Source organism: Musa acuminata, chromosome BXJ2-7, assembly GCF_036884655.1.
Source record: "Musa acuminata AAA Group cultivar baxijiao chromosome BXJ2-7, Cavendish_Baxijiao_AAA, whole genome shotgun sequence".
NCBI lineage: Eukaryota > Viridiplantae > Streptophyta > Magnoliopsida > Zingiberales > Musaceae > Musa > Musa acuminata.
The window spans coordinates 36,785,873-36,804,957 of record NC_088344.1 but is presented as its reverse complement, the minus strand read 5'-3'; the positions used below and the strand labels follow the sequence as shown (position 1 = coordinate 36,804,957).

At 35.6% G+C, this 19,085-nt stretch overlaps 2 protein-coding genes and 1 non-coding gene across 5 annotated transcripts; 2 read left to right on the top strand and 1 right to left on the bottom strand.

Annotated features, from left to right (window-relative positions):
* The first annotated feature begins 730 nt into the window (after window positions 1-730).
* On the top strand, window positions 731-9,668 carry LOC135617931 (uncharacterized). The gene is made up of 14 exons (XM_065118716.1): window positions 731-890; window positions 2,452-2,596; window positions 3,555-3,622; window positions 3,733-3,786; window positions 3,884-3,967; window positions 4,690-4,775; window positions 6,177-6,257; window positions 6,819-6,949; window positions 7,242-7,283; window positions 7,625-7,701; window positions 7,785-7,875; window positions 7,955-8,036; window positions 8,842-8,914; window positions 9,115-9,668. The coding sequence occupies exons 1-14, from the start codon at window positions 802-804 to the stop codon at window positions 9,281-9,283; spliced, it is 1,272 nt and encodes a 423-aa protein (XP_064974788.1). The 5' UTR covers window positions 731-801; the 3' UTR covers window positions 9,284-9,668.
* A 484-nt stretch (window positions 9,669-10,152) lies between these two features.
* Window positions 10,153-10,349, top strand: LOC135618090 (U2 spliceosomal RNA). Its single transcript, XR_010488914.1, has one exon. It is a non-coding gene; the product is annotated as a U2 spliceosomal RNA (small nuclear RNA).
* Window positions 10,350-13,139: 2,790 nt separating this feature from the next.
* LOC135616262 (carbonic anhydrase 1-like) lies at window positions 13,140-15,458 on the bottom strand. 3 transcript variants are annotated; one of them, XM_065115459.1, is made up of 8 exons: window positions 15,341-15,458; window positions 15,045-15,203; window positions 14,858-14,906; window positions 14,612-14,728; window positions 14,437-14,490; window positions 14,104-14,189; window positions 13,830-13,935; window positions 13,140-13,420 (listed from the first exon to the last, which is right to left on the bottom strand). In XM_065115459.1, exons 2-8 carry the CDS (start codon window positions 15,113-15,115, stop codon window positions 13,286-13,288), a joined length of 618 nt encoding a protein of 205 aa, XP_064971531.1. In that variant the 5' UTR covers window positions 15,116-15,203; window positions 15,341-15,458; the 3' UTR covers window positions 13,140-13,285. The 3 variants fall into 3 exon arrangements, with proteins under 3 accessions (XP_064971531.1, XP_064971533.1, XP_064971532.1); XM_065115461.1 differs by having other exon boundaries at window positions 15,045-15,106; window positions 15,341-15,433; XM_065115460.1 differs by having other exon boundaries at window positions 15,045-15,179; window positions 15,341-15,427.
* Between the last annotated feature and the right edge of the window lie 3,627 nt (window positions 15,459-19,085).

The window sequence follows — 19,085 nt, the reverse complement described above, 5'->3', positions numbered from 1 at the left end:
GACATCTTTGTTCGAACATAAGCATGACATATCCTTGCTCGATCGTGAGCACCATAGACTCAACTCATCCTAGATGTGCTTCATGAACATAAGCTATTGCATTGAGATAGAATTTCCTTAATCTTGAAGAATAAAATATTGTTAATTAAAATATTATTAAATCATATATATGTCGCTTTTCATTCATTAATCAAAGAGAACCCACTAAAACATGGATCTCTTAGTTAGTAGCTAATCAATGGTTACTTGACTAGAATATTTTTAATTTTATATTCTAGATCGATTAGAAAGAAGAGAAAAAAAAAAAGAAGAGAAATAATCATATAGATAATAAATAAGATTAAATACCAAAAGAAATTTTTTTTGATATGAGGAATCTGGAAACTTGAATTCTCAAAAGAAATCAAAATATAATATATTTATTAATAATATTTTTATTAGAAATTAAAGCCATATCATAAAATAAATAAATTGACCTGATTATATTATTTATGTGCGTTATGGTGTCAATTTAGACTCAGTACCGAGCCGATTGCAACCATTTCAAGCGACTAGTGACTCCACCTCCAACCGTAGGGTCTAATTAAGCCAAACCGGTCCTCCAATTCGACCACTTTTGACTCGGTCCGATCGATACAATCAATGATCGGGGGTCTGAATCAAGAACCGTTACCCATTGTTGATGCAAGATTAGAACCGGTCGTGAGTTGAGCAAAGGAAGCGGGCGAGTATATATTGTGCTTCGCTATGGAAAGAAGCTGCTGCTTTGGAAGCGGGTGAAAGAACGAGAGCCAGAGAGACATGGGCAATCTGTTCGCCAAGGAAGAACCCCCTCCAATGGTGTTGGTTCCTCCCATCTTCGACTTCCCTCCCCTCGCTGCTCGCACCAGGTTGTCCTTTTGCTTTTCCTAGTAATCTGCTCTTTTTACGAAAGATCTTTTAGGGTTGGAGTACTGGGATCTAGAATTTGTGATTCGTTTGTTAACGAGAAACACGATTTCATGAGTGAGACGAGGAGTTTCGATGAATGTTCTGGTTCCTCCTAGATTGAGTCACTGCTCGAGTGAAGGACCACCTCGGTTCATGCTGAATTAATGATCTTAGATTGGGCTCATTTGTGGCTTTACCAGCCTCTGCACCTTTGCATTTACTACTCGTCATCAATCGAGAGAATTTTCTGTAGTTTAGAATCATTGATTATCGGAGAACAGATGCGATATCTACATGTGCTCACCAAGCTATTTAATTATTTCGAGTCTAGGAGGAACCTTATCGCATTTGGTTCCTTGTAGCTTATTTCTGCCAATTCTTTTTCAACATGGATGCTGGATACATTCACGACTCTTTTAATTTGTCCACAATCTTTTCCACGCCAGACGTTGAGGTTTTGATATGTTGATTGCTGTATATTGCATATAGTTCTTGTAATGATGAAATTCAAAAAAAAGATAGCCAATAAGATCAGGATACATGTTAACTGCATGATGTATATGAATCAGAACAAATACAAACAGGAAAACACGACTGTAACCAACGCAGGATTCAAACATGTCAAGAGAACTCCATGAAGATTAAAGGTACAGAAAAACCAACCAACTGCTGTAGGAGAAAATTTTACAACGGTAATAAAATTTTGAAATGCAATTTAAAATCATGAGATGTCATAACTATTATATTTTGTAATAGAGGGATTAGAAGATGAAATACATTGAAACAAATAAATGAAGTGTGAATTTTCTTTGTTTAAGGAGTAAACTGATGTTCTGAGGTTATGAAACTTGGAAGAGAACTAATTTAAAGAGTTGCAATACTTAATACTGCAATTTAATCTGATGGTAAATGGTTTTGTTTCTGGTTGTGGGGTTGCTGGACTGAACCTGTACAAGGATCATTTGTTAGAGAAGAGCTGAAAGGAAGAATAGGGCGACATGCACAACCAAATGATCGGAAATGTTTTCAGCTTTTTAGTCAAGTCAATTGTTTGGAAGCAAGGGGCTAGCCCAATTACGGGAAGAGTCCATGTACCTGGCCTCACTAGTTGGGACATTATGGCTTGTTGACTTTTTGTTATTGTTGTGTGATTGCAAAGTTTCTTTATTATGTTTTGACTCCGGTCTAATAAAGATAATACACTTATTTCTTAGGATAAACAAATGTGTCAGTATAGGCCCTTTTCAAAGTTGCGGCATGAGACAAGTTGGTTTTCTTCATTAGATGGTTTAGAAAAGGGAATATAGGATCACTCATGCTAATATATTTTTCAGTTGAGTAAGTCTTTTAATTCCCTACCTGAATGTTGTAGATGTCTCTTTCAAGAAGAAAATTTTTATTTTTTACTTTGTACATCTGGATGTGGCCTGAATGATCTTTTCCAGTATGTTACAGAGAATCTACTATTTATTTTGAGCTGATGTTTTGTGTAACACAATCCATTCATTGTGATGTGCTCAGGATGCTTGTTCCAGCTTATGACTTGCTGTTTGGCAAACTTGCCTTGCGCTGTCTTTTTGAGGACTACTTTGAACAACCAAGGCATCTCAATACAAGAATTATGCTAAAACCACTTGAAGACCCTAATGTGGATTTAATTGCAACAGTATCCATAGTAGTTATTTTTGTAGCATAATCTTTCATTTTCATCAATTTCTCTTGCTTGTAGGTTATTCATTTCCATTTTTGAGAGTTGTTGATACGGACGGCGAGTTTCCCAGTCTCTTCAATTTTCACTCTTTTACTAAGATTTGGGAGACTTTTTGGTTTGGTCGTATCTTCAATGAGCGTACCTTCAAACAAATCACTGGCCTCTGTATATTCTTTGTTATGAGATTTTCCCTATATTGCTTTATGTGGTTCAGGTAAATCGAAACAGAATGTGCTCACTGCTCAGAACGTGTAGAAATCGAATTCAATTACATAACATTTATTGTCTCTTTATATTTACTTCATTCTTACTAGTGGAAGAAGTGAAATATAAATAGTTATTTGCACAAGGAATAACTATGTTGCCTCTGTTAATTTTAAATTTAGAAAAATACACTTTTGTAATCTGTTCTGTCTCACTGCCTCATGCTACAAGTTCTAAAGACATTCATCCTTTCTCATGGGCCTGTCATACCACAGCTATCAGCACTTTTGTCAGCAAATCAAATTTTTACGAGGCTATATTCAGTGGTAAGCTGTTGTAGTGTAATACCAAGTGTCAAGTATCTTTTTAGGAAACTATTTATAAGGTAGTTCCTATAATGGTACTTCGTCTACGGTGAAGGTCTATCTTTGGTGGACCTTTCCTGACACTTCCATTTAGTTGTTATGGCTGTTAACCCCTCTCCGTGTCTCTCAAAAATAAATAAGTAAATAAATAAATAAATGAAGCATCTATCTGGAGTTTTTTTGACTTCTTGAAGTCTTCATTCGTAAGTTTTCTTGCTTGCTTTATGTTGATTCTATAAATTTATTTCTACCAAAACCACATCAATGCTCAATTGTCTTTCTCTTTAAATTTGGTGGCGTGCACATTTTTCTTTGTTTTGATGCTTCCTTAAGTGTCATTTAAGGTGTCTGGCCCACTTGACCAAACATCTGGGAGGACCATGGAAGGAAATGCATTGTTTCGTTGGCAAAGGTTGTAATCATTCTCATGACTGTTTTAATGTTCTCATAACAAATGAATTTTAGTTTTCACTGATGATCCTTGAAATAATAGTTGCAACCTATCTCTTCCTCCTATCACAGGGACTTAGATGATCCGAACACATTTATGGATATTATGGTGTCGACCAATGACCCGTAAGAATATGTATCATAAAATCACGCTTTACTAAATGGTCGATATTTTCATCTTTAACTGGCATACTAATTTTCCATGTCTGTCCTATTTTCTTAGCATGTTGCGTTTGAGGTCATGTGCTTACTATCCTAAGTACCGGCTTGGAGCTTTTGGAATCTTCCCATTGCTAAAATCAAAGAGGTGCCTTCCATCTCTTGTCATTATTAATTGCCACAATTCTAGGTTTTAACTCTGACTGATTTGTTCTTATATTAGGACAATGTGCTTGTGCAATTTTCCTTCCGTTAACATTTTTGCATGATTCTTACATTAAGTCTCATTCTTACATTTATTATGTTTGAGGATTATTTCAGGATGTTGAACACTTCTGTCTTATGATAATTTTGATGATTTTTTTAGATACCATTGATGTAAGCTTTCCATCATTATCAGTTCATCTATGGAGAGAACACTGGCAGTGAACCCCATTTTTCTGCATTGAGTCGCAATGTTGTCTTGCAGATATTAGAATGTGATCATCAGAGTTTTGTTTTGAAATATGTGAATTCGCATCATGCAGATACTTTTATGCAATCAAACTCTTGCTTCTGTAGGCTTTTTAAGTTATCATTTAATTAGATCTCACTAATGAATTTCTATAGGACTATCTAAATGCTTTTTATTTTACTTTTTGTGGTTGATTAGTACAATGGAACTTGGGTTGTCTTTTCTTTTGTTGTTGTTATTGTCTGTTTTCCTGATTCTCTGGTTTTACTCTTTTGCTTTCTAGCAATATAATTATTTCTTGTTCTTATAAAAATGTTATGTTCTTGAATTATGTTTGCCTAAGGCGAGACCTGTAATTCCAGAAATAATTTATTTCATACATCTTTTAACTCTTATATATATATTTACCCAAACAGAGTGCTCCCAGAAGATTATGGTGTTATGGGTTTGAGATATGGATCAGAAATTCTGTCCATTGGGAGCACATTTATGCCATTTCCATGTAAGTATCAGTTATATACTTATTTTGATATTTTGCCTGATCATTACAAAGCTTCAGAGTTTTACCAACTTCATTGATTTATCCAATTTGTTTTTTTTTTTTTTTTTCAAACCATTGCTTTGCTTTGCAGACTGGTTGTATATGAGTTAAGATGATATTCAAATATGTATGGCAAGCTTTACTAGAAAATTTACTATTCATTGATCTGGCAACAGAGATTAAGGGTTGCAGTTACTTCCAAATACATTGTTAAACACCATGTGCAATGAAGATACAGGTGTTCTGATAGAATCAATTAGATGAAGCTTACCGAGAGATACAATTTAGTCAATGTTGGATAATGCAACTTGTTTGTTACATTATGATGATCTACTAGGTGCAAGGATTTAAGTATTGAATTTCATGCCATGCATTCTATATGTCGTCCATGTTGATGTTCATGCGAACAGTATTGTCAAAGGTGCTAGGCGCTAAAATGCACAAACATTCCAAAACACCCAAGGCGTTAGACGCTCGCCAGAGCGTAATGATACCCTCACCATTAATTGTTCGAGATTGCAGTTGTCCAGCAATGTCACAGGAGGTCATGGAGGGAGGAGGCGTTGTATGCATCACCCTGTGTGGTGGGAGTACAATGGGCAATCTCATTAATTGTATTGACTAAGCCAAACCAATTGGCTCGATCTGCACTGACTCGATGAAGGGGGAACGGGAAGGAATCTAATTAATTAATTGAGTAAAACCATTTAATTCGGTCTGGATTGGACTCAATCTAATGTATGTAACTTAATGTGCCTGGATCGACCCAGGCAAGTACCTGGGCGGTCTGGCATCCAGACCAAGGTGCTTGCCTTGACAGTGCCCAAGCCTAAGCACCTCGCTTGGGTTGTCATCAGGTGCTTGTGCCTCACTTTGCCTCATCTTGCCTCACCTAGGCATCTGGTAATATCACCGCATGCGAAATAGCATGTACCTGCATGTATTATGTAGAATATGCATCTCCGAACATTGCAAGCAACTCACTCACAAAATATGTACTGATACTTCAATCCCTGCCACGATTTTTTAACTTATAGTAATGACCCATTTTTTCCACTTCATACATAATTGGCTAGGTCCTGTTATCTGTGGCTGTCTATCTTTATAAAGTTACTCTATTATTGGTGATTAGAATGAGTTCTTGCTTTGAAATATGTTCCTTTTTGTCATATATGTCTTATTTTTATTTTGTAATGGACTGTGAATCTGATGTATTGCTGAAATATTCTGGTCTTGTTTTCTTTTGCCTCTGGGTCTTAGGCTCATTGACTTTGGTCTTCTTTTGATAAAGGTTATAGTTCAATCTTCTTTCCCACCTGCTATTCTGAAATACATAGTACTACTGATGTTTTGTTGTTGTAGTGTCCAGTGATACTCCAGTCAGTGCATGGCTAGTAGGCAGGGCAGGGAGATTAAGTATTGGTGTGCAGTACAAGCCACTTTGTGAGTTGAATTTTATATTATATGCCATCTAGAGAGATTTTAATATATGAATTTGTTCATCCTCAAAAGAAATATGTATTTACATTTTGTGGCTGTATATCATCGTTGACTAAAAGAGACAGGATTTACTTTTGGTGCGTTACATTGTGTCGATTGGCATTTAGCAAGATATCTCCTGCGAACTAGAATTGCGCTCAGTAGCATGCTTGAAGTAGAAATATTGGTAATTTGTGATGCTACCACAAATTGTACAAGTTGTAAATTTTGCCTAATTTGTGATGCTACCACAATGATATAATCATTGCTAACTCGTATGATAAGACCAAGAGAGTTATTAATTCAAGGCCAAACAATCATGCGTAACCGATAACAGACATGTAACCAATAACTTGTCTGTTTTCTGTTGACTATTAAATTAATGGTATAATTTGATAACCTCTATATTTGACAATATTACATTTAGATAAAGCATGAAATATTGGTGTTCATTTGAAGAATTTAGCATTAGAAAAGAGTTGGAGCATTTTATCGTGTTTTACTATTGGGTTTTTACTTTTATAGGTGAGAGCAAAAAGCCATTGTGCTTCAAGGATCTAAATAACTGGAGTTGTTCGATTGGTTATGGAGTTGGTTCCAGCAGCCCCCTTTGTCCTTCATACAATTTCAGCCTTGAGCTAGCTAGAAGCTCACAGGTATGCTGATTTTGCTGTTTTCCAGCCTTGCTCCTCAATCAGTTGCAAACATCTTGTAGTCTGTGAGAAAATACATGAATCTTGAGTCTACTTTTTTGGTTTGTTGATAGCTTGTGTTGTTGTAAATTTACTCATTTGACCTTTCTAATTTTCTATGAGATCTCAAATTGTTCATCAGAAGTTTCTACCATTATTATCTACCCTTGGATGATGTATATTTCAGCAGACATGGAAGCATTTTTGTCACTCAATCTATTCCGCATGTAATGTTCTCTAATTTTTTTTCTTGCAGCTAATTGCATCCTTCTATCAACATTTTGTGGTGCAAAGAAGGGTACGTATAGTTTGGCTTTGCTTGCAGCAGTTTTACTATTCTATATTGCTAATTGAAGTGGCATTTATGTCTGAATATGTATATGTGTAATCTGGTGTCCGACATAATATATATGAGCCTGAGTCAGCAGTGTTGCCAAGTACTAAACCTTGGTATTAGAGATATGTTGGGATATCTCCCAAATTATATTGCATCCACTCTGTTGGCAATTAAATATCTACCATTGATTTGCTTCAAAATCATGTTATGGCTTGATTTTCTATGGATTGGATACAAAATATCCATGGTATTCTGTGATAGTTTGGAGAGATCGATTAATTGAACCTTGCGCTGTCAAGCAGGTGAAAAATCCATTTGAAGAAAGCCAAATAGCTGGCATTACAAATTATATTGACTTTGGCTTTGAGCTGATGTCGAGGTAAATTAGATTAAGAAAGAGCGTCTTTTTACAATGACTGCTGGTTAAATACCTAATTGAGTTTCTTTTTCTCTTTGTTAAAGAATCGATGGAGATAAATCTTTGGGGAGTGGTGATAACTCCTCATTCCAATTAGCCGCATCTTGGCAAGCCAATAAGAACTTCTTAGTGAAGGTGAAAGTGAAACATTGTGATTCAAAGCTTTCTGAAACATTGTGTATATTTCTACACTGTTAATTTTTCCATGATGCAGGGGAAATTGGGTCCTTTTGGCTCTTCTGTAGCTTTAGCATTTAAGTCTTGGTGGAGACCTTCCTTTACATTTAGTATTACAGGTAAATTTCGCTGACTGGAATGTTTTTCCTTATGAACCATGAGGTTTTCTCTTCTGGCATGGTTCAAACTTCAAACTGAACCAACAATTGATGCGAGGGGCCAGCATTTGCTAGTTTTAGTGTGATAAACATGCTAGTTATGCTTTTGATAACAAATAAAGTGCATTCGGGTTTAATTTGAACAACAAGAAAGAGAGAGAGAAAAATTCATCAACAAGAACAATAATGTAGGAAGCACATAAAAAATAGGACCAAAACATCCAAAGATCTTGATTTCCTTTATGAATATCCAAGAAAAGTATTAAAACATTCATGCAAAATAAATTTGTTACACTCAATAACCATAACGAGTGAAAAGCAATCATCTAGTTATTTTAGATCAGCAGCTTATGACTTTCGCCAATAGCTAAGCAAAAATACCTAGATGGGAATCCTTAATAAATGTGTACAAAATAATTAATGAAAACGGTCATGTAAAATAATTTGTTGGACTCAACAACCATAACAAGTGAAAAGCAATCATCTAGTTATTTTAGATCAGCAGCATACAGACTTAGGCAATAGCTAGGCAAGAATACCTAGATGATAATCCTTTATAAATGTGTACAAAATAACTAATGAAATTAAGTGTTTTAATATTATTTGAAGTTTTGAACAAAACTAAATCAGGAGGATAAGCAATTGGACTGGGACCTCATATTTTGGATGCATCAAGTGAGACTCTATTTTTGTAATCTTATGTGCTGATTTTGCTAAATTTTAATCATTCTGACAAAAAAAAAATCCTTTCTGTTGTTTCTCCTAGCTATTAATGATCGTCGGAATGGAACGACTTCATACGGATTTGGAATCCGCACCGAGGATCTAAGAGAACCCAGGTTCTTCCCTTGTATACTATTAATTAGCATAATCATCATATTTAAGAGTTCTACGAGGTCATCACCCTTGTCATTTTTTGGAATTAGGCATTTGTCTGATGTCAACCAATATCCTTGTCAAAATATTTCACCAAGTACAGCATAGCTCCTCATCCATATTTGACTTCCATTGATTTCCTATATGTTTTCATAAAATGTAGTTATCAAAGAGCGGATCCCAACTACGTGATGCTGACACCCAACAAGGAGCACTTGGCAGCAGGTGTCGTTCAAAACTTTGGGAAGCGACCATTGTTCCAGTCAAACATAGATACAGGAAACTATGATCATTTGCCAAGGGAATTAAAACCCATGGGAAAGATTTTCTAACTCCTCTTTCATACTTCGTATGCCAACAACAAATGGATGAGGGAGACTAGGAACTTTGTCGTTATCTAAAATGCTTGTAATTCCTCAGGCCTTTCTCTCTCTCTCTCTCTCTCTCTCTCTCTCTCTCTCTCTCTCTGTCGAGGTGTTTGTTATATTTATTGGTGCCAGAGAGCGAGCGTCCTAAAATCTGTTTTCTTGACACTGTTCATTGCTGCTATAGTCATAAAGCAATTGCCATCCTAAGTCATGGTGCCTATGCAAGTTTATGCTAAAAATTTGTGAGGAATGGAGTTTGGATTTATCAATCCGGGAAAATTCCCGTGGCATTAAAGAGAAAGTTGACAATTATGAAATATTGAAACTTGACATCCCGTATGTTTGCTAATGGATGTACTCTTTTTCTTTCTCATTTACTAAGCTCCAAGTAAGATTTTTATGTTTTAGCCAAGCTGTTCATCCATTTGGCCCAAACTAATAGTCCAATTTCCTATACCAAATGAATTGATTTCTTCATCAAACTTTTGAAAGGTAATAGATTAAGGGCTGTCACACTGTCTTCATATTTCTATTGTAGGGTATTACGGGCCGAACTTTTATAGTGTAACGTAATGGAAAACGCGAGTCCGATTGGCTGCTTACATTCAAGATCATTGAGCTGTCATCAGCAATTGTGATAACAACGACTTTGGTTCTCTCAAAAATTTCATATAGTTTCGATCAGAGTATCCAGACGAATTCGGTCGAGGGAATTAATTATACACAGTGAAGTCGGTTCGTCCGTCGGTGTTCTTTAGTCCCACATCGGAAACTGTAGCTCTAGTCGGTGGAGTGGGAGCTATATAGAGGTAGAACCGGGTTACAGATAACTCATACCTTTCTCGGCCTTTTGGCTAAGATCAAGTGTAGTATCTGTTCTTATCAGTTTAATATCTGATACGTGAGCCATTGGCTCACTATGATATTAAATTAATTTCTTATGGGGGAGGGTCCTTAACGGTAGCTTGCTACTGGGGCCCTCGAGCGTCGCCATTGCGTTGCACTACTGCAAGGGCCCGGCGCACCCCTCCCAAAACAAACTTATAAATTTTATACTGAGTACTTTTAAATTTTCCTTTTGCAATATGTTTAAGAGGATAAAAATTGAATTGAGTGGATTCAAGCATTGTTGCAAGCTGATTTAAAATATGATATAAATAAAATTATCATAATATACTTGCATAAAAATATATGTGATTATTTGTAAAATATAATATGATATTATTATTTGTAAAATATAAAATGATATTATTATTTGTAAAATATAATATGATATTATTATTTGTAAAATATAATATGATATCTCGACTATGGATATCACCATAGTATAATGACTGCCTCCACTGTCGCAAGTTGATCACAATGACAAAAAAAAAAAAAAAATAATTGTAGAGGTCGATCAGTAGTGAGGGTTAAAGGTGGCTATGACTAGGTGGTGCAACGATAATCATAACGGTAGTGGTCAACGACACACGAAACAAAAGCTAAAAATAATCTTATTTTTAAAAAAATAATGAACGTTTGATAAGAAAAAATAAAATTGAGATTTTTTTGAAAAAATATTATTATTTTGAATAAAGCAATCAAATTATGAAACAAGAAATTTAAATGTTAATCAAAGACAATCTGATATTAACATTTCAAATAATAGAACAGTGTTTTACCAATATTGAATAAAATAATATATAAAATACAAATTAAATAATTAATCAAATATATTCAAATTACATATTTAAAATAAATATTAACATTTAATATATATATATATATATATATATATATATATATATATATATATATATATATATATATAAGAGAAAATGCATATTAGTAAAAATTTAATATATTCATTTAAAATAATAGAAAATTCATAAAATATTAAGAAATAAGAAAAATAATAACTATACCTTCTGCCATGTGTGATAACTATAGCAATGTTATTGCGGCTATAGCAATATCAATGCCATAGCTTAATAATGATCGTGGTTGATATCAATTGGATATTAGATGTCACGATTCCCAACGGATATACAACATAATGCACGAGCATAGCAATGCACTACGACGATCGTGAGAGTCATTGGTTGATGCATGTGCATAACTGCATAGAAGGATGATCCGTTTGTGATGCTCAATCAGCAATGCACCATGGAAGCATTCCACGGATGGAGAATGTGGCGGTAGGACATGACAACCGATGTGGTCTTTTGTCAATCGTGCGAGGATAGCGACCCTATAGCGAGCGACAGGTGACATGCAAGTGTGCATGTGACAAACAATCGCTGCCCTACTTACCCACACACGTGGGTGTGATGGAACCAACGACGGTTGCAAGAGAGGCTACAAGGGCGAAATATTAGGGTTTATTTTTAAAATTATAGTTTTACCCTTATAAATTCTTCGAATTCCGACTTATGTCCTTTGGATGATTCTACCCATAAAAAATTAGATATTTTCTCTACGTACCCCAATAAAATTATAGTTTTATCCCTAAAAAATTAAAAAAATTTTACTTATATCCTCAATTATAAAATTAATTAATTAATTTTTATTTTAATCAAATATTTTGATTGAACTTGATTATTATTATATTTTGATTGCTCGGCTAGATATAGATTCGATCAATCAAGTTTCAAACAAATTCGATGAAAGTCAAATTTTAATTATTTTTTATTTTAATCAATTTTAATTTTGATAAACTTGGGTGAATAGTCGGTTCAAATTTATGAGTATTTGGGTAGCCCAATTCTAGGCTTACCCAATTAAATAGGATTGATTGATATAAGTGTTGTATGTGGAATTAAAAAATATAAATTATAATTTTCTTTGATAGTTTTCTTACTTGACATATTGATATAATTTTATATGTAATAAATAAAAATCTAATTACTTTTCTTGGATATTTATTCGATCATTAATATGCATATATTTAAAATTATAAAATAATATTTATTTTGTATATAAAAGTTATCAAATGAGTTTTTCTATATATTGATTAGTATTCAATAATTATTATGATTTTTATTATTATTGAACTATTTTAACATAAATTAGATTAAAATTTTTTGGTGAATATTATACAGTTTTATCTGATTAATAGTTCCCAAGTGATAGAGGATGGTAGGTTCATAGGGTGTAAATTATAATAATGGTCTTGTAATCGTTAAAATGGCCTAGATTGATAACTTATAAAATTATATTAAAAAAATTAAATTTAAATAATATTAAAAAAAAATATTCAATATATATTAGGAGATTTACATAATGGAGAATCTATTTCGAATAACTATGTGATGGGTAGAAAGATACTATTTTGGATATTCTTATAATTTAGGATTATATATCAAAAAGATAATAATACTATTTTACAAAGATGATATCAATCCTTTATAAATATTTTTGTATGAATACTAAATATATCAATATTTCATCGAAAGGTAAAATAAAGATAATATCAATAGTTCAATATTTTTTAAAAAAAACTCAAATTATTAATATTATATTATAATTATACTTTTTTTTATTATATTTTTATAAATATCTTTAATCCATCGCTTATAATCTGTGAACGATAGTAAGAAATGAGAAGATAAATTTAATCTTCTTTTAAAATCGACATCACTATAACTTGAAGACGATGTGCTCATAAATCGAAATATATACATTGTAAATTTGATTAATTACTATCTTATTTTAGATTTTGTTATTAATTTTTTTTATATAAAAATAATATAAGGATGTTTTAATGCTTATACTAATCACTACTACATAGTAACAACGCAGGCAACCGACCGTCGCGAAATTGAAAGATACCATCATATTAAAGAAGACAAAGAAACCCTTTATTAGGGGAACGAAACCCATGCAATACATCATAAGCAAACTATTCTCATTTTAAGAGAGAGACCCACAGCTTTATTCCATGGCTTCCGCTTCGCCATCAGAGCCGGGCTTCGGAACGCTGCTTCATATCTCCCAAGTCCCGAAACTACCGGCAACGAAATCGTAGTGTGCCCCAATCAGCTTCAACGTGTTCTTCTCCACCTCTTCCGTGACGAAGGGATAAGTCTTCAGGTTCTCCAGGGAGATGTTCACCGCTTCCTGCGAGAGGTTGAAGACGACACAGAGCAACCTTTGTGAACGGCTGCATCTCAAGGCTAATAGATGAGGTCAATGGGCATGTCATAGCGTAGCATGTTCTTGGAAAGAATGTCAAGTCTTACTTAAGTGAGAAAATTATAACCTATAAGTGTATGATAAGCATGTATGTTACTATTAATTTAATTTAAATATTTTATGTGATTCAAACTCAACCAAGTTAACAAATTACTTACAAATCAATTATCTCATAACAATTAGTTCAAAAGATCCATTAGACATTATCATAAGTGATTAGACCACAAAATTCGATCCTGTATGTATGGTTGTAAATGAAAGAGAAAAAGAGGAAGATAGTTGTTTGCCGATTGCTTATTTTTCTGTACGGCTGTGGTTAAGAGAACAATAATACCTTCTCGCATTGGGTGCATTGATCCGTAAAAGGCAAGCCCGAGTGCTCGGCCTTCACCTTCTCCATTGCTGGTAAGCAAATCTTCATCCACTCCTCTATGAAGTCACTGATCAAAACAAATAAAGATGATCATTCATCTTGTCCATGAAGATGAGTTAAAGAAGACGAGGTTGCTCTCATCAGTTGCATCTGATCTCTGTTTCGATCAGTTGAGTTATAGTGCCGATGCGAAGACATTAGCATGCCGATACTGTCGATTGGATGTGTTCCTCACCTGCTGGTGGTGCCGTCTTCTTTCATGGACATCAGCCCCTTGATTCCACCGCAACGGCTGTGACCGATCACCACGATGTACTCAACCTGCCAAACGCTTACTGAGATGTAGTAAGAGACAGTACGAAGGTCGAATTATGATAGATCTCGTGTATCGAAGAACATTAAGATCAGCTAATGTGATCCAAGAATGGATTCTCTCATTACATCCCCGAACGCAATGTTCAAACTCCTTTTCATCAGAGACAGCACGCGGACATGCAACTTTCTTCCACCTTTCCACCTCCCAAACAAAGAAAAGATGACAGGGGAAGCAACGTGATTGACTGCTGACCTTGAGATGGACGACGGCATATTCGACGGCAGCCCCAACCCCCGAGTACCTTGTCTGCAGGAGCACCACCCACGATGAGGGGGGACCAAATGAGCACCAAATTGACCAACCACAAGTATCTGCAATGATGAGAGAGAGAGAGAGTACTTCATGGAGGCTGCAACATACTACTGACCTGATCATACGGAGGGACCATGTTGGCGATGTTTCGGACAATGAAGGCTTCCCCAGGCTGGAAGCTGAGCACCACCGACGGGCACACTCGCGAGTCGGCACATGCAAACACCAAGAACTGCAACACCCAACATGAGAAAGGAAAGGAGGAAACACCCTATTCTCTTCCTTCCCTGTCTTCTCTCTTTGGCGCACAGATACGACTAACTTCATGCAGGCCTTAAGATGAGCGAGTGAGCTTAGTTACCTTGGGGCTCTGACCTTGTGCGAGTTGAGAGAACAAAGTGGGATCGTTCCTGTGAGGCACAGAGCAGAAGAGCAAGCAGTCATCATGCGTGTTAATTAGTTCGAGTGAAGGAAACAAAGCATGAAACGAGTGAATGAAAGGGGACAACGATACAAGACTTGCATCAGTTGACCCACAGGCCACCTACTCGTAGACCTCCTTCTTGAAGCGCTCGAACCCTGAGGTCAACCTCTCCACCGGATCCATCTCCTGCAACATCCACAGAGACTTCCTAAGCCATCAGAGGCACCAAGCTCTACCCCGTGAGGAAGAACACGGACAGCTAACAGGAAGGAGAGAACAGGATCTAAAGAAGCAGGAGAGGGACTCGATAGATCTTTGAACAGAGATTTGACCGGATTGAACGTCTAGAATTCCGAGATCGGAATTGAAGAACAGTAGATGCAAAGATAAAAGGGGGAAACTAATTAAGATTCCACGAACCTTCTTCCCCCGTGATGAGTCCTTTGCCAAAAAAGGAGGCCTTCGAGATCCTGTGGATGGCAACAAAGAAGCAGCGGCAGCGCATTATATAAACGCCGACCCACCCGAACCCGTTTCAGATGGCTCGCGAGAACAGCATCAGCTTTCCTTCTGTCGCTCCAGCTGTCGGTGGAGGGCTGGTTGTCGTCCCGAGAGGTGGGAGTGGCATAGGATTAGGAAGGCTATGCCCGCTGACCACGATTGTTTAGCTGCCTCATGTGGCCAACCTGTTCGTCCCGTTTGGTCCGAACGCAGAGCCCAATTTTCTATGCCGAATAATAATTCGATCTATAAAGCTTTTGATTGGAGGACCTGATCATGGTGGTGTATGCCGGTCTAGTTTTGGAGATGGCCCACAAACGGCGACAACGGCGGAGCCCGCGCGCACCGACGCCCACACGGAGCCGGCAACTCTCAAAAGACCCACCAATGGTAATTTACACTCTCCCAAGTGTTTTCTCCTGCCAAGAAAGCTCGTTTTCCTAAATTTCTACCTTTATTCATGCCATAAATTAGAGGACATTAGCTGAATTCTTGGTAGATTTTGAGAATTGAGCCAAAAAAATATAAATTCAATTCTCATGACATTATATATATATATATGGCATAAATTAGAGGACATTAGCTGAATTCTTGGTAGATTTTGAGAATTGAGCCAAAAAAATATAAATTCAATTCTCATGACATTATATATATATATATATATATATATATATATATATATATATATATATATATATATATATATATATATATAGGATCTCGACCATGTCATCATGAACGCGGGCTCCCGAGACATGCACCAGGCGCTACGTCATACCCCCGTAGATTCAACACAAGGGTCGCCTTCCTCCCACATCGAGCTAAAGTCGGTAAAAGAATGTGTCCTCTCGGCAAGTCTCGTCCCGGAAAGCTCTGGATAATGCCACATGGTGTCGTTCTGCACATATCGGACAACGATCGCACGAAGGTACGAACTCGCCACTGGGGGGGGGGGGTCGATCGATATGCCAAATCCGCGTATGATCGATCCTTGGACAACAATATAAAAGCCCCTGGCCGGCATCTCGTTAGGGAGGAGAAAAGGAAACAAACTACTGACTTAACCTACGAGGGGCCAAATTCTGTGTGCAAGAATTTGGCCACCTCGAGCCAGCTCAACCCCATACTAGAGACGCGGCCATCTCGATCTCTGATCTAGCTCGATCTTGGCACTTCCTCCAACCGACCGAGAGATGCGCTCCCAAGTGTCGGGAACTTTGGATATCGAACCGTGGATCGAGCCGTGCTAACTCCTCGACCACGTCCGTTAATTCACCAACAGTATATATATATATATATATATATATATATATATATATATATATATATATATATATATATATATATATATATATATATATATATATATATATATATATATATATATATATATATATATATATATACTCTTGTATTTATTTCAGTCCTCAACCATAATGAATTTGAGAATTATATCACTGTATTTATAATTAATTGGTAGAGTAACTATATTGAATTAACTGCAAGTTTTTTAGCAGTAAGACATATTATAATATGAGAATAACTAACTTCGGATACGTATACATTGGCTAGAGAGAGAGAGAGAGAGAGAGAGAGAGAGAGAGAGAGAGAATATGTCAGTGTTGGGTTGCATGCGAGGTGATGTAAGATGCAGGTTGTATATAGAGGCAGCTTTAGGTGCCTCTATATTCGCTGACCTTTAGATTATATTAGTATTTGGGCTTCCTTTGTCTTCCAAATCAATTACATTTCTTTACGAGAGGCACTTCATATTGACTTTATAGTTCATACAAGCGGAGGACGTCCTTTGGATCGGTTGTAGAGTCGTCTCCTCTCTCTATTTCTGACCTTTATATTGGCTCACATCGATTACGTTATCAATAGCATTTCTAATTATTTTTATTATGTATAAAATTCGAGGTCAAATGAGATTTTTTTGTAATAAAATACTTGACTAATCGATACTAAAATGAATTGCTCTAACAACCATATATATTACGTTATCTTATTGCTTTTATATTAAGCCCTCCATTTGTTCTTTTATATTAAGCTTTTATATTATGTATAAAATTCGAGGTCAAATGAGATATTGTTGCTACAATATCCAAGAGTAGATCATTTCTCCTCTTTTCTTGTTCTTTCACCTTTCTATCTTTTCACAAGGTCTTCCTATCCTCCTGTCTATTTATAGGTGAGAGTAGAGGGTCTACGATAAGATATTATGATATTTTCTCCTATCAAGGAACTAAGGAATCGTAAGTAAACTTCTATTCTATTGGTTAAAATATTTCAACAGAATCCAATTAAATATATTATATATCTTATCCAATTATAAAGGATCACAAAAATCTAACATCTATTTTTTTATTTTATTATTATTTCGATCTAACATTATCTACTTTTAAGTGAAAGATTAATATATAGCATCTTACTTTTAATTATTCTTACGACTTAACTTAGATCGAAGATAAATATCCATCGTTGTATAACATCACCCTCACTTCATATATTTACTAATATTGAATTAATCCCATCAAGTCCAATAAATCCGTAGATATGTTTCTTGAAAAATCAAACAAAGAGCTTATATCGAAAGCATAATCGATGAGGTTCCCTTAATACTCAAATATCCTATTTATATTAAGAAAAACACTAAGCGCGTATATGATCAAAGAAAAGGAAGGTTAAGTTATCCATTTATTCTAAAAAATTAGGCATGATCAAACGTTTTTATAGTATTTATCAATATCCATTACTAATATTGTTAATGGATTATCGAGAAACCTTTATATTTTATTTCCGATGGGCGCATCCTTTGACATGGAGTCCATGAGAAGTAAACCAAATTAAAAGGTACGGGAGGGAATGTGACATGATGGTGGATGGGTGCATGCATGTGAGATCACTGTTATGCTACATCGAAATTTACAATATCATCCGTTTTGGGAACTTGTGATCGGACCGTGAAATCGGATTCCGGATTCTATGTACGGGTCGGGCCCGTTGTAACACAAAAACCGGACCATTGGATTCGTAGATATGATCGTGGACACTATCGTGCTACAGTATCCTTCTTCAGATCCTATGTTGAATCGACTTCTTTTACTTGTCCTATCACGTGAATGAAGCTCGAATCGAGACTCTTGTTGGACGGCAAAATTGCATCGAGTGGCGTTTGATACGTGAGTAATGGTAGACGAAGGATGGTGAATATGTTAGTCTGATATTTTAATAGTATATGATGATAACATTTCAATACCATGATATTATATAATCGATATTTTAATATTATATGATTGATACCTCAATATTGGGTCGCTGATACCAAATGTCATGAACTTGACATCTCGATACAATATGATCGATATATCAACACTATTGCCTTAGCTCCACATGGTTAACAAGAGTTTACCTCTTCGACGTTAAAATTACACTTATGACTATGGCATATCCTCTAATTTTGCCTGCATTAGATTATGTAGGCAAAATTAAATTATGTTCTCGAGCATAATAATCTAAAATATCACCGTAAAAAGGCTCCTCATATATGCAACACTAAGATTATCTAGTGCATTCGGCTCTTAAAAGACTCGATATTCAACTAATACCACCTAATCAAAAGCACTTAAGCTTCAGATATGTGTTAGGGAACAAAAGTATTATG